Source organism: Stegodyphus dumicola, chromosome 3, assembly GCF_044657685.1.
Source record: "Stegodyphus dumicola isolate Sdum_Otavi_A_Nest chromosome 3, ASM4465768v1".
NCBI lineage: Eukaryota > Metazoa > Arthropoda > Arachnida > Araneae > Eresidae > Stegodyphus > Stegodyphus dumicola.
Window position 1 is genome coordinate 143,377,802 of NC_140770.1, and position 13,804 is coordinate 143,391,605.

At 35.1% G+C, this 13,804-nt stretch overlaps 1 protein-coding gene across 1 annotated transcript in view; it reads right to left on the reverse strand.

Moving 5' to 3' along the window:
* Positions 1-6,479: 6,479 nt before the first annotated feature.
* LOC146998104 (uncharacterized) overlaps positions 6,480-13,804 on the reverse strand; it is a 42,996-nt gene continuing 35,671 nt past the window's right edge. Inside the window, exon 5 of the mRNA XM_085812365.1 lies at positions 6,480-6,801. Within this exon, the coding sequence (XP_085668491.1) occupies positions 6,734-6,801 (68 nt within the window). The 3' untranslated portion in view covers positions 6,480-6,733. The remainder of the gene's footprint in view (positions 6,802-13,804) is intronic.

Genomic DNA, 13,804 nt, shown 5'->3' on the forward strand with positions numbered 1-13,804 from the left:
TGGAGGGACTGAATGGTATGATATTTTATGCGCCCCTCTGTATATGATAATTGCTGCACCAGTGACCTACTCTGCTATGAAATTCTTCAATAAAAGTAAGAAAAAAAATTGAAAGAAATAATTTATGTTTTAACTAATATGAATACTGCTGATGTATACTAAAAACGAGAGTAATATTCTAAATATAATATGAATTTCAGAGACAGTCTGAAGTAAAAAAGATAAACTGATTTCAGAGACCATGTTTAACTGTTAAACACTGTTTTATGCCCTGAAAAATAAAATATTTCATTCCAGTCCTTTTGAAATACATAATTAAAAGTGTTACTTGCCATATTAAAGAGATTGTAGTTTTGTTCTACCTAAAATCTAGAATCGGTGGCTTAGAACGATTGATTAAATTACCGTAATTTAAACAAGCTTTTAGTTAATTTACAAAATTATTAAATATTTTTTTGAAATTATTTATACTAAATGGAACCCAATGAAAATGCATTAGCTGAAAAAAATAAAATTACTTTTTCCTTTTTTTAATAACTATTGTTTAGGTGGTTAGTGAAATCTAAATTGCAGGAAAGACAATATATATCAAATTTATCATATTTAGTTAAAATAAAATAAATTAAAATTCCCTTTGCTATATTACTACATAAATGCGTTTAAACTATATACTAAAGAGAAAAACTATATTCAAAAGAAAACTACACACACAACCACAAAAGAAACTATAAGCAAAACAGAAAGAAACTGCCGTTTATTCCGGTGTATGAAACTCACTTTTAATACAAAATGTAAGATCAAAATTTACGGGTGCTTGTTATACGTCGGATAAGAAAACGACAAATTTAAAAATAAGGAAAAGATGAGCATACAAAAATTATACTTCTGTATATACCTAAATTTTATTTGTTTAAAAGAAATGACATTTCTTATGAACTTAAAAAATTTCCTTATGCGATAATATGAAAATATCTTCATAATCTTCTTCCGCTATATCTTCAGCCACATCATCCAATTTTGTTTCAACTTCATCGTTACTATTACTCTGATTTATTAATAAATAACCCTTTTACGATCAATGAAATTGTTAGGTATACTGCATTTTAATGGCTTTTGCATTATACCGGGTTTAATTTCCTTCCACGCTTTTATTATCCATTCAGATACTTTTTCTAGACTGGTATGACGTATATGGCCTCCTGTTCTTTCCTTGGCATCGCGTTTATTTCAAAATCAGGATTTCAAATGAATACAAAAAGAGAAAACATCTAACTGCTAATTCTGCGTATTCATTCCGGTCGGAAGGGCATTCTCACGTCAAAGTCACGAATTTTTTCGAAACGCTAGAATAACATTCTTGAGCACATCTGCATCACACGCTTTGAAGAATTATTTATGCCTTAAACATTTTCCCGACACGCATATTGTTCCCCTTATCGCTTTATGAAGTCAGTATACCACCGTTCAAAAGCCTGGGAAAAATCTTCGAGTGGATGACTTCAAAAGATCTAGAGTTCTTCGTAAAGTAAAGGGAGCGTGTTATACGACGAATATACCTAAAAAATTAAAACATGTATGAGCTTTATCAGCACCCTTTATATACATGATTTCAATCTAGGGTTTTGACTTTATACACCAGTGAGCGTTATACGCCGGAAAGTGTAATATATACAAAAGAGAAAAAAAAAAAATCACAATACAGTTATCTGGATTTTTTAATTATCCGGATAGGTTTATGGTCCTAGTTACTTCGGATACTCAGAGCTCTACTTTATACTACTACATCTTATCCGGATTTGGTTATTAGCATCAAACCAAACACAGCGCCACAGGCATAGCAAAAATATGAGGAAAAATTCAGCGACTAGGTTGAATATTACCTATGACGTACTAAGTAATTAATATGTCCTCTATCATTAGCGAAGAAGGCAGTTATTTTTTATGTCTGAGTTTTCTTTAAGTCCTTGACATGAAAAAGATACTATGAAAGGACATCCAAAATCTGTGCTTACTTGATACGTAAGAACGAGTTTACAAAAATTCACTTGTTTTTATATTTTACGTTAATTAGAATGTATAAACCATGATTCATTATTGGCATAGTCCTTCTGTATAACTGGGAAATTACGCTTTCCATCCTTGCTCCACAATATTTTTGAAAAAAAGGGCATTTTCATTTTAAATTCCTTTGAATGCTTAGCTACAGACTTGTTCGGATAAAAAAATTACTCACGCAACTTTTTATAATTCTATGTATTATTAGCAGCTGCGATATGAACTTACACAAACTTGTCTTATCAAGAATTTATAAGCGAAATTTTGCATAAAAAGAAAGAAATACTTAAGTGAAAGTGAAATATTGTGCTCAGAACTGGTTTGGAAAAAAAAAAAAAAAAAAGTCCATGGAGGGAGAGAGTTAGTTTTGAAAAGAATGTGATGTCGTTAAGTTAGTATTTTTTTTTTTTTTTTTTTTTTTAATTTAAGCAAAGTTTGAGAAAAAGGCGTATTGAATTTTCTTGAAATGATTACAGCATTTGTGATGTTCTCTTGAAATTCATGTTTTCTTAAAGTGGCCATTATTAAGAATACTGATGTTACTAAAAAAATAAATAATGATGGGAAAAAAATCACTATAGCATATAGAAGAATGACAGGGGAAGGAGTTTATTCTTCCATATGGTATAAGAATAAAATGGTGGGGAAATTTAAACTGGTAAAAAACATATCTTCAATAAAGATGTAGAGTCTTTAAGTTATTTTGGAGCAGGAGACATGAAAAATGTGAAGTGCCCTCGCCGGGACTCAAACCCTGAACCTCTCGAATACGCGTTGATTATTCTTCCAATTACACCGTGAAGGCATGCGAAAAAGAGGGAGAAAATACCTTATATGCTCCCCCTTTCAACGGACGACTGCGGATGAGGGTACGCAATCGACAAATTCTGGTGGTGGTGTAGAGTGATTAGATATTTTGGAAGCAGAAAAGATGAAAAATAGCAAACGCCTTCGCCGGGAATCGAACCACGGACCTCTGGAATACCGGCCCAGCTGCAAAACCACTACACCACGAAGGACGCTAGGAAGTGGGAGAAATACCTTATATACTCCCCATTTTAAAGGGCGACTAGGGTTTTAGGGGACCTAGTCGCCAAATCCTGGGTGCGGAGAATCCTCATCCACAACCCTTTTAGTTCAGGCGCCACTTGTAGAGTCATTAGGTTAATTGGAAGCAGAAAAGATGAAAAATTAGCAACCGCCTTCGCCGGGAATCGAACCACGGACCTCCGGAATACCGGCCCAGCGTGCTACCGTTACACCACGAAGGCACGCTAGGAAAGTGGGAGAAATACCTTATATACTCCCCTTAGGGCGATTAGGGTTTTAGCGGACCTAGTCGCCAAATCCTGTGGAGAATCATCATCCACAACCCTTTTTTAGTTCGGGCGCCACTGTAGAGTCATTAGAATTTTTTTTGTTTTGTTTTGTTTTGTTTTGGAAGCAGAAAAGATGAAAAATAGCAAACGCCTTCGCACACCACGAAGGACGCTAGGAAGTGGGAGAAATACCTTATAGTGGCAAATTATCGTCCAGCCTTTTTTCAAACCGGGTGCTACTTGTAGAGTCATTAGGTTATTTTAAAGCGAGAGGCGTTAAAATGTGCAGTTCCCTAGCCGGGAACTCGAATACTGCACCTCTTGAATACTCGTCGTGTATACTTCCGATTACGTCAAAAAGGCATGCGGAAAGGAAGGAGAATATACCTTATAAAGAGAGAGTAACGAGCTTCATTTCTTTAACTATTCATTATAAATTTAACTATAAAAGATATTGAAAGTTGAATGAACTTAAAATAATATGCAGGAATTTATGAAATTAATCTCAGCATTGTGGGTATGTAACGTTTCTGTAAATTTAAAAACTGGCTTCTTATATCATCTTCGCATGTAACAATTCCAAACATAAAAATATTCTTTGTCCGTAAAATTCACGAAGAAAGTTGGGTTTCCAAATCGTTGTACACGTAAAATTTTGAGATCTTGATGGTTTTCGATTTCGTTTCAAACGACTTTTTCCGCCACATATTTTCTTTCTCGAATTTGGTGAGGGCATATTTTTCTTTACCCTCATCTTCCCATCTTTTTTTTTATCGCTAGAGAGTGTTAAAATTAATTATTTGAAAAATTATAAATTTTTATGCTTTTTCTTGGCAATATCATGGAGGTACTTCTTTGGTGGAAAGTTTGCAGAAAATATTACGTCATTTGTGTGAAATTTGAAATGGTTTATTTGGTAGTTAGAGGGTTGTTATAATTTTTCTCTTCATTAATACCGATTTAAATTCCAGTGTCTTGAACAAAAATTTCAGGAATGGCTGCAAATTAGGAACTTTTCCTTTCGATAATTAATAATGATTAATAATTGATATTAATTATTTTCGATAATTAATGATAATTAATAATGATTAATTATCGAATATCCTTCGATAAATAATAATGATTTTTTATTATTAAATAATGAAACATCCTTACATACTATATGTATGTATGTCAGGATTTGGGAAATGTCGTAATATATGAGATGTTGAAGCATTAAGCATAAATGCAGATATAACAGATTATAGTGATTTAGAAACATTGATTGTGTCGATAGAATTTAAAGAAAACATAGAAAATCCGCGGTGAAGGATAAACTTTGAAGCCGTGTAGATAGCATAAGACACAGTCATAGCAGATTTAAATGATATTTCTTTTACTTTAATAAAGCATTTTACGGCCCAAAAATCTTGGCACACAAATCGTGCAGCGCAGCCACAATCTAGCTAGTTGGAGAAGTAGGAATGAAGTGCATTGTGTACAGAACGAAATCTCAATTCAGAAGCGGTTAGTTTCGGTTTCAATATCGTTTGATTGGATAATAGGATCTAACTCTCTTTGGTCACATAAACTAATCTAGATCCTACTAATGAACCTAGTGAATTCTCGCACAGGCCTGAAATAATACCAGCACAGAAGAAGAGGGAAAATAATCCTTTATTAATTTCAACTATTAACAGAAAGTCACGTACTTCGTGCTTAACAATAACACCGACAACTTGCGGTGGAGCTTAAGCGTTGTTAAACAAATTAATTCAAGACTAAAAGGAGTAGTGCTAGATCATCACTTTAAGTTACGGCTAAACCAGGCTGACTCAACAACCTAACAGGCGTGATAATTATTCAAATGGTCAAAAGGTGCATCAGCGTAACAGCAAGGTCAGAAACGAAGCGTGCGCTGGATAGCGAAAATACGCTCTGAATAAACTCCAAGCTTCACCCGTTTAAATACTCACTTCACTTAACTTAAATTTACATCCTGGCGAGGAAATACGAGGGGAAGTTGAGGAGTTCAGGAAAGAGAACAAAAATTTGAGTAATAGGTTAATTGAACTAATTGAAATCCTAACGATAATTAATAAAGCTTTAAATTATTATTGGGTGATGGCTTGGAAAAGGAGAAGAATTAACCTAAATTAAAATGAAGAATTAAGGAGCTATTGCTAATTTAATTTATAATTTTTATTTACATAATTTTTATCTTAAATGTATATAAATTTGTTCCTTTCACTGTGGGAAAATGGCCGTACATTAAGCCAGCAGAATTTAAATACAAATAGTTGTCCACCAGTAATTTATTTTATGTTTTGTGCGATCTTAATGAAATTGTGATTACTCAGCTTAGGAATTTAAAAGTAATATTTGTCACTCGGTAAAGTGTATATAAGTAATTTTGAAACACCGAGTGTTCCAAATATATTCGAAAACTCGGCGATTCCCGAACGTCAATACATAAAGCAACTGTATTACCGCTCGGGGAAAGTGTAAAATATTTGCCTTTTAAATTTAATCAATCAATTCAGCTATTCAAATGAAATGCACTTCCATTGCTTGACATAAAATATTTTTATCTTCTATTTGCTAATGTGTTGCTGTCCGGCAAAACAAAAGAGATTTGATTCTTCTTTCAAACTTTATCTTTGTTATAGATTAACAAACTAAGCGATTTAAAAGCACTAAACGCAATTCTTCATGCCAATTATTATAATTGACTAGCTAGGCCGATGCAATTACATTAGCTCGTGGCATTAAGACCATTATATGTTTATTTTTTAAAATATTTTTATATTTGAGGAAGCTGGTCATTCCAATAGCTGTCTTGAGTAAAACAGCGTTATTAGATTTGTAGCCACTATCGTAATTTTTGTTAAAAATATTTGTTAAGACTATAAACATGGCATGAAAGTCCAAAACTTTGGATGCCAGCAATCGAAAAGTTTTCAGATTTCATGCATACAAAGTGTTTTGAAATATGATTGTGCACCTATTCTTAGATATAATTATAAAGGCAATGAAATAAATAATTATAGAGAAAACTGGATTTGAAAAAAAGAATCTGGTTTAAATGAATGAAAACACCTCAAATGAAACTACCTTCACTTAAAAGTAACTATTTCTTTAATTTAATTCAGTTTCTGGCTGAACAGTTTAGTGCACACTTTGCTGAAATTAAAACACAGAATCCAGAACATACTAAAATTTTTATACTTATGAAACGAAAAAAGAATATTATACGGCAGCTTAATTGTTATTGTGACTTGACACTGTTTTTAGTGTCGTAACAGCATCGGAGGTATATTCCAAATTAAATTTTCTGAGTATTCATTCTTCAAATCTCATTGTTTCTAAAGAGATGGCCTTTAAACTGGGCTGCTTTCTGCCATCTTCTTCTGTTCCAAGTATTTCAAAACTGCTGCCTTTCTCAAACCTGTCTCAAAGAAAACCAAAATGTCAGATAAGCTCTTAAAATCCATAACTGTAAAACAGTTCGTCCAGATACTAAGACGACAAGAACCTCCGTATTTTCATAAATTTTCAAAACTAGTTTCAAAGATTTGAATATAAAATCATCTTTGAAAATGAAAAAAGAGAAGCCTGTGTTCTTCGATCGCAATAGACTAGAAAATGCGAGAAATTTCTATTAAGGAAACAAAGTTACTATTGCCATCTATTGACCAATATGAAAGCAACTATGAAATCGACATTTAAAATTGGAGTTGTGAACCAATTGTTCCTTGATCTAGACACGATGCATTTTGGCTGATGCTGCACTGCCGAGTACATACCTGGTGAACGTGGGAACCGTAGCTTAATCGCTAAACCGATCGAGTCAATAACAGCTTCTCTGACACGAATGATTTTAGCGATATTTTTCTTGGGCGATGAGCGCAGCGCCTTAGTCGAAATACTAATCTACCTTTTTTTGACCTTTTAAGGAAATTATTTCATTTTTTTTTTTTATTTTTATCAATAGATGGTGCTCGTAGCTTTGTTTCTTTCCTTAATAGAACTTTCTCGAATTTTCTCGTCTATCGGCGAACACAGGCCTTCGGCCTTTTCATCCCTGCAGCAGCAGAAGATGGTTTTATATTCAAATCTTCGAAATTAGTCCTGCAAATTTATGAAAGTTACGCAAAATCTTGTTGTCCCAGTATCTCCAATAATCGTTATTAGGAATGTTGTTTTAACTCCCACATTAGCAGATTAGGAATTATCTGGGAATTTCCATTCCTTATGCCTTGGACATGAATACTTAGGGAAAACTTTCTTCAAGGTAATTAATCTTATTTCGGAGAAAATAAATTCTGAACAGAATTCCATATTATATAACAGTATCAGAAGTTATCAATTTTAATTATGTATACCATTTTCTCAAAAGTCCTGGCTCGGTTTTTATCTTTGCAACCGTTGGTTACACGCATATACTTCCACATACAAAAATGTTTTAAATGACGTTAATATATACAGGGGTTGGACAAAAATATGGAAACACCTTTAAAAAAACATGTTTCTTTGCTTAATATGGTGTAGGAAACCCGTTGCCATCCAAAACAGCTTGCAGTCTTCTCGGAATGGATAAATACAGTTCCTGTATGTTTGCTAAGGGAATATTATACCATTCTTCCTGCAAAACGGTGGCAAGTTCAGATAACGATGTTGGCGGTGGATAACGAGAACGCACTTTCCGTTCCAATGTAGACCACAAAGGTTCACTAATATTCAGGTCTGGTGACTGTGGTGGCCAGGGGAGATGGGACAACTCATCCTCGTGGTCAGAAAACCAGTCCTGGACAATGTGAGCTGTGTGAACAGGGGCTTTGTCGTCTTGGAAGACACCATCACTATCAGGGAACAAAGTTTGTACCATGGGATGAACTTGATCGACCAAAATGTTCAGATAAGTGTTGGCAGTCATGTGCCCTGACAGAGTTATCATGGGGCTAGCAGAGAACCACGATATGGCTGCCCAAACCATAACAGAACCCCCGCCATGTTTCACTCTTGGCAACAAGCAGTCTGTATTATAGGCTTGAGATGGCGTTCTCCAGACGTAAACTCGGCCAGAAGTGGGAAACAATGTGAAAGAAGACTCGTCAGACCATATTATTCGCTACCACTGCTCTATAGTTCAGGCTTTATGACTTAAACACCACCTTTTCCTGTTACGGGCATTAGCATCACTGATGAGTGGCTTCTCAATTGCAGCACGACCAGCAATTCCCTGTTTATGAAGCTCCCTTCTAATTGTTTTGGTACTCACAGGGTTCGGTAACACAACATTCATTTCAGCGGTAACTTTTGCAGCTGTGGTCTTCTTATTTTTCGTCACAATTGCCCTCAATGATCGTCTGTCACGATCACTCAGGACACACTTCCGTCCGCGCTGTGATTTAGCAGATGATGTTTTTCCGCTTTTCAAATATGCGTAATAAATCTTCGATACAGTACCTCTTGAAACACTAAACACCTCGGCTACCTTGCTTACGGAAGCACCTACCATACGTGCTCCAACAATTTGCCCACGTTCGAAATCTGTTAACTCTGACCTAATGCAATAACAACCTCACATAATAGTACTCCGACAACAACTGAACTGTTTAGCACATTTACGAAGTTGTATAGGTGGCGTCAGTAGTCAAAAACGCCAGCGCCATCTACATATTTCATTAAAATCAATCTTTCTTTTCAAACATGCATTTCACAAGGTGTTTCCATATTTTTGTCCAGCCACTGTATGTTTCTGTATTTCGAATTTAAATAGATGAATCTTGTAAGAACAACGTAATAAAATAAAGTTCGAGTACAGAGTTTTGTGCACACTCTATATATATTTAATTGCGTTGTGAAATACTATTCGTCACTATCCACTCTTCGAGATGTGCGGCGAATTCTTCAGCAATATATGTCAACTATATTAAAACTCATGGCGCATTGTGCGAAGCATATGAAACAGTGCAGAGTTTTGAATGTTTACATGATTCGAAATGAACCACGAAATTATGGTGAAATCCAGAACCAAAAGAGTTGAGCTATGAGGACCAACGTAGCGTGAAAATTCAACTCAAGCATAAAGCTTAGTATGATAAAACGCTGCTGGAGATATAGGAAATTGTAAGTAATATTTTTTTTTTGTTGTTGTCCATGTTAACACCACACTAGTTATGACTGTGAGTTGGAAGCAATTTATGTCTCCTTGCAACAAGTCGCCAAGTTCGAAGACTTTTGGCGATTTCTAGCAAAATTTGAAGACAAAACTTAATCGCCAAAACCGTTGTCGGCTTGCCGATATCTCGCCAAATTACCGAGATACCCTTTTACTGAATGTTAAATAGTCATGCCCATTTATTCTTACTTTTCCAGCATAGCTCGTTTCACTAGATTTTTCATGTTACATTACACATATATATTGTCACATATAATTTTACTAAATAACATTATTAACATTGTCACATATAATTATTAACATTGTCACATATAATTTTACTAAAATCATCTATTTATGTACAAAATCGTAAAAATATTTTGAAATTTGAGGAAATACACACAAGATTTGAAATGAAACTTAATACTTAGTCTTAGGAAACCACATTCACATTTCATGGTGTAGGGTCTACTTTGACGTCCTATGCATTATTTATTCTGCACTGAATGGACAAAGCAAGTTTTTGTTAGAAAACTTTTGAGCGATTTCGCCTACAGAGCTGTTAGCTCATTACCCAATAGTTAAAGATAAACGCTTTCTGACCCGATTTTTCAGATAGTCCTAAAGTGGATCATGATCAATTTTATCCCAGTCGGTTTACAACTAAAAATAAAACAGTTGTTAAACCTCCGTTCCGTATTCACCAAACCAAGTCTCTCAAATTTTTGCTGCACCCACCGATGTGTTATCATTTTGCTACGCAGTACCGCTTTCAGATTATGATATTTGAATTATGGAATGCAGATGGTCTTTTTCCTACACTCTTTCTCAAGATGCTGTAACCCAAACGGTCACTGATGTACTTCGATTCACTCTATACACAAAGAAATATGATTAGTGAATATCTGCTAGAGTTTTGCTGATGTTCCCTTTGAAGTGAGATAAATGATGAGGGTTTACTTTCAGGGAACAATATGTATACCACATTGTTTAAAAACCGCGACCTTTTTGTTACTGACACCGCTGAAAAGGACATTCGATATTTATATATGTAGTGAATATTTATCTTTTGAAGCTCTGGAGAACAATACCATTAGAAATAAGGCGGTAAGAGTGTTTATTCACTTCCGTGTAAACATGATCAGATGTGGCTTTATGGTTTTCAGATACAACTTGTGCCTCATGTATGAACATTTCTACCAGACAGCTTTAATACTTAATAATTACTTACCATTAGGTACGGCTGTTGTTAGTATTCCGACCTAATCATAGACAACGTTACATCACAAAGAGGTTTTGTCTTGTTCAACCAACTTCGTAACTTGCGATATATTTCCCATTATGGTACGAGGAGTATTATGGTGTATGTGGTAGCTTTATGTGATAGTATTTTCATTTCGTTCCAGAATACTTGTAATAAATATTAAAAGAAAACATTAATCGGCATTAACTGAACGAAGTTGAGGTTAAAATTTCACACATATTTTAAATAATTCAGGTATTTCTTTCTTTATCTGCATGAACCCTATTATAAACGGGAAAACAAACTCTGGAACCCCAACGAATGGCTGATGTGTAAAAATATTTAATCATTCCTACAAACGATGACTAACTGATAATTTTGTGACCTCTCCCTTTTTTAGTCTAAAGGGGCAATTTGTCCTGAAGGACTATTAATTTCGTTTTAGCATTTTGCTTTGAAAACTTCAAAAGGCTGTATCACTTTTCAAATCGTTGCCACCATATGTTATCGCCCTGTATTATATTTGAAGAAATTAAATAATGAAGAATCTGCATAAATGTATATATGTTTCTCGTAGTGTGATAAAACAACGGTACATGGAGCTATCAAAATTTGAAAAACGCAATCTTCCATAGAGTATGGGCATGGGAAGCCCTAATTTGAAATTGGAGTTTGTTTTATGATCGATTTCATATTTTGTAAAACTTTAATGAATTTTTGATTAACAAACTCAACGATTTCAAAGCAAGCAATGGCAAAGTTGTACAGAAAAAAAAACATTTTTATCTCTAGAGCGCGAGACTCTGTATCGGAATTTCTAAAGATATTGTTATGTCTAGAAGAAAAAACAATTTTACTTTACACCTGACTGCTCCGACATAGCAATGCGAATACTCTACATTTAAAATTTTAAACACTATTCCAGAATTTTAAATGTTTATGTAATAGAATTCTATTCATATATTTGCAAGTTATACATTATAAACACAATAACAAAATTTGAACTTATCTGCACCAGCGTGAATAAGCCTGGCATAATATTCTGAACTCGACGCAACTTTAGGAGGAAAATTACCGCAAATTCAAACACAAGGTTTCATCTCTTCAAACGCAGCTAATTTTCTAAATATATTTTACTAATATCTGCAGCGGGACAGCGGATTCATTTCATTCACCCAAAACTCAAATGTGGTGACGCAATAGTATCGCAAAAGATGCAAAAAAACATCGACTCAAAATCAAAATATCTAAAAACTATAGAATATCATCCGCTGTTGCCATTCCAGCACTGCCAAGTTTTTCTTCCTGCAGCTGTTGCCAGACTTATTCTCGCTGTATGATGAGAGATACAACATCCTCCCACCCTGATTTTCTCAAAATCAGACATTGCACAAAGTTTTCTAACATTACGAATAAAACAAAACAGTACTATATATTAGTTTAGAAATCACATAAAAGAAACTAGGTTAACATACAATATATATAACAGATCATACTAAAATGAAATCAATAAAGAATAAACTTCTAATTAAAGTCATTGCTAAAGAAAAGAGGATATAAGTCCAACACGTCTATATTGTACATTATGTCTAAGAGCATGTCCTTGGTTTTAAGAGTCTACCGTATCTAGATCTGTTTTCAGTTGCCAGAGTTAGCACAGGATCAGTGGTAGTTGAAACTTCTAATGGATACAGTTTTTTTGATTGGTCTTATCAAATATCCACTGCTTGTTTTTACCTGTACCACTCTGGTAGCCCCATCTCTGCTACTGAATATTTTTACAATTTTGCCCATTGGCCACATTACACGTTTTTTATTGTCTAGTTCTATGAGGACTACATCCCCCACCTTTAGGTTTTGACATGAAGCGCTTGCCTTCTGCACTAGTTGAGCCAGATATTCCTTGGGGAAGCGACTTCTCAGTTCTTGTCTCAACGTATTGCAGTAATTTGCACGCACATTCAGTTTCTGGGAATCGATGTAATCCAGATCTGGTACCCCCGCTTGTTTTATGTCTTGCAAAAACAGGTAAGGTGTCAAAGGTACGAGCTCTTCCGAATCATCATAGATGTATGTTAAAGAAAGGTTGTTTAATGTGGATTCAACATCACACAGGACGGTCAGTAACTCCTCGAAATTCACCGACGATCTCTCTAGAATTCGCACGAGAAGAGTCTTGGTGGAACGAACTAAGCGCGCCCACCATCGCCCCCCACCACGCAGCCGTAGGGGGGTGAATTTCTATTTTATTGGGAAATTGTGATTTTTCTCCAATCCAGGCATCTCAGAGCATTGTCTGCTCCGGTAAAATTGGTTCCGTTATCTGAATACATTGTCGCAGGACTGCCTCGTCTGGCAATGAACCGTCTCAGAGTCTGTAGAAACGTTTCGGTACTCAGAGAGGTGACAGGCTCCAGGTGAATTGCCCGGTATAAGGCGCAGGTGAACAAGACGATCCAAGCTTTACTCTTTGGTCTCAGAAGTAAAGGTCCACAAAGATCGACTCCAGTTGTTTCAAAGACTGCCGAATCTCTTATTCTGTCAAGGGGTAACTGGATCGGAAGGATACATAAAGCCTTAGCGGTAAATCTCCTACATACTACACATCGACTTACGCAAGATCTTATATTACGTTTCGACGAAATGATCCAGTATCGCTCTCTTAACTTAGCAGCTAATATCTGCACTCCCGCATGACAGTTCTTTTCATGATACTCTCTTATGATGCATTTAGTTAAATAATGCTTGGACGGAAGCAACAGGGGATAAAGGAAGCAGAATTCATCATTACGTTCAATGATTTTAGTTTTAACTCTGAGGACTCCGTCGTTGTCTCTCACTACCAACAATCCATGGACGGAATCTCCTTTCTCTTGAAAGTGTTTCCTTTGCTCTAAACTCCACAAAAATGTTTCGGCGTCAGTTTTTTCTTCTACTGTTAAGGTATCCGAAGAATACGAGGGCTTCTTTAGGAGTTTATTAGAAAAGCATAGAACCCAGCAGAATACTCGAACTATTTTAGAAAAACTCGAAAAACGTTTGTAC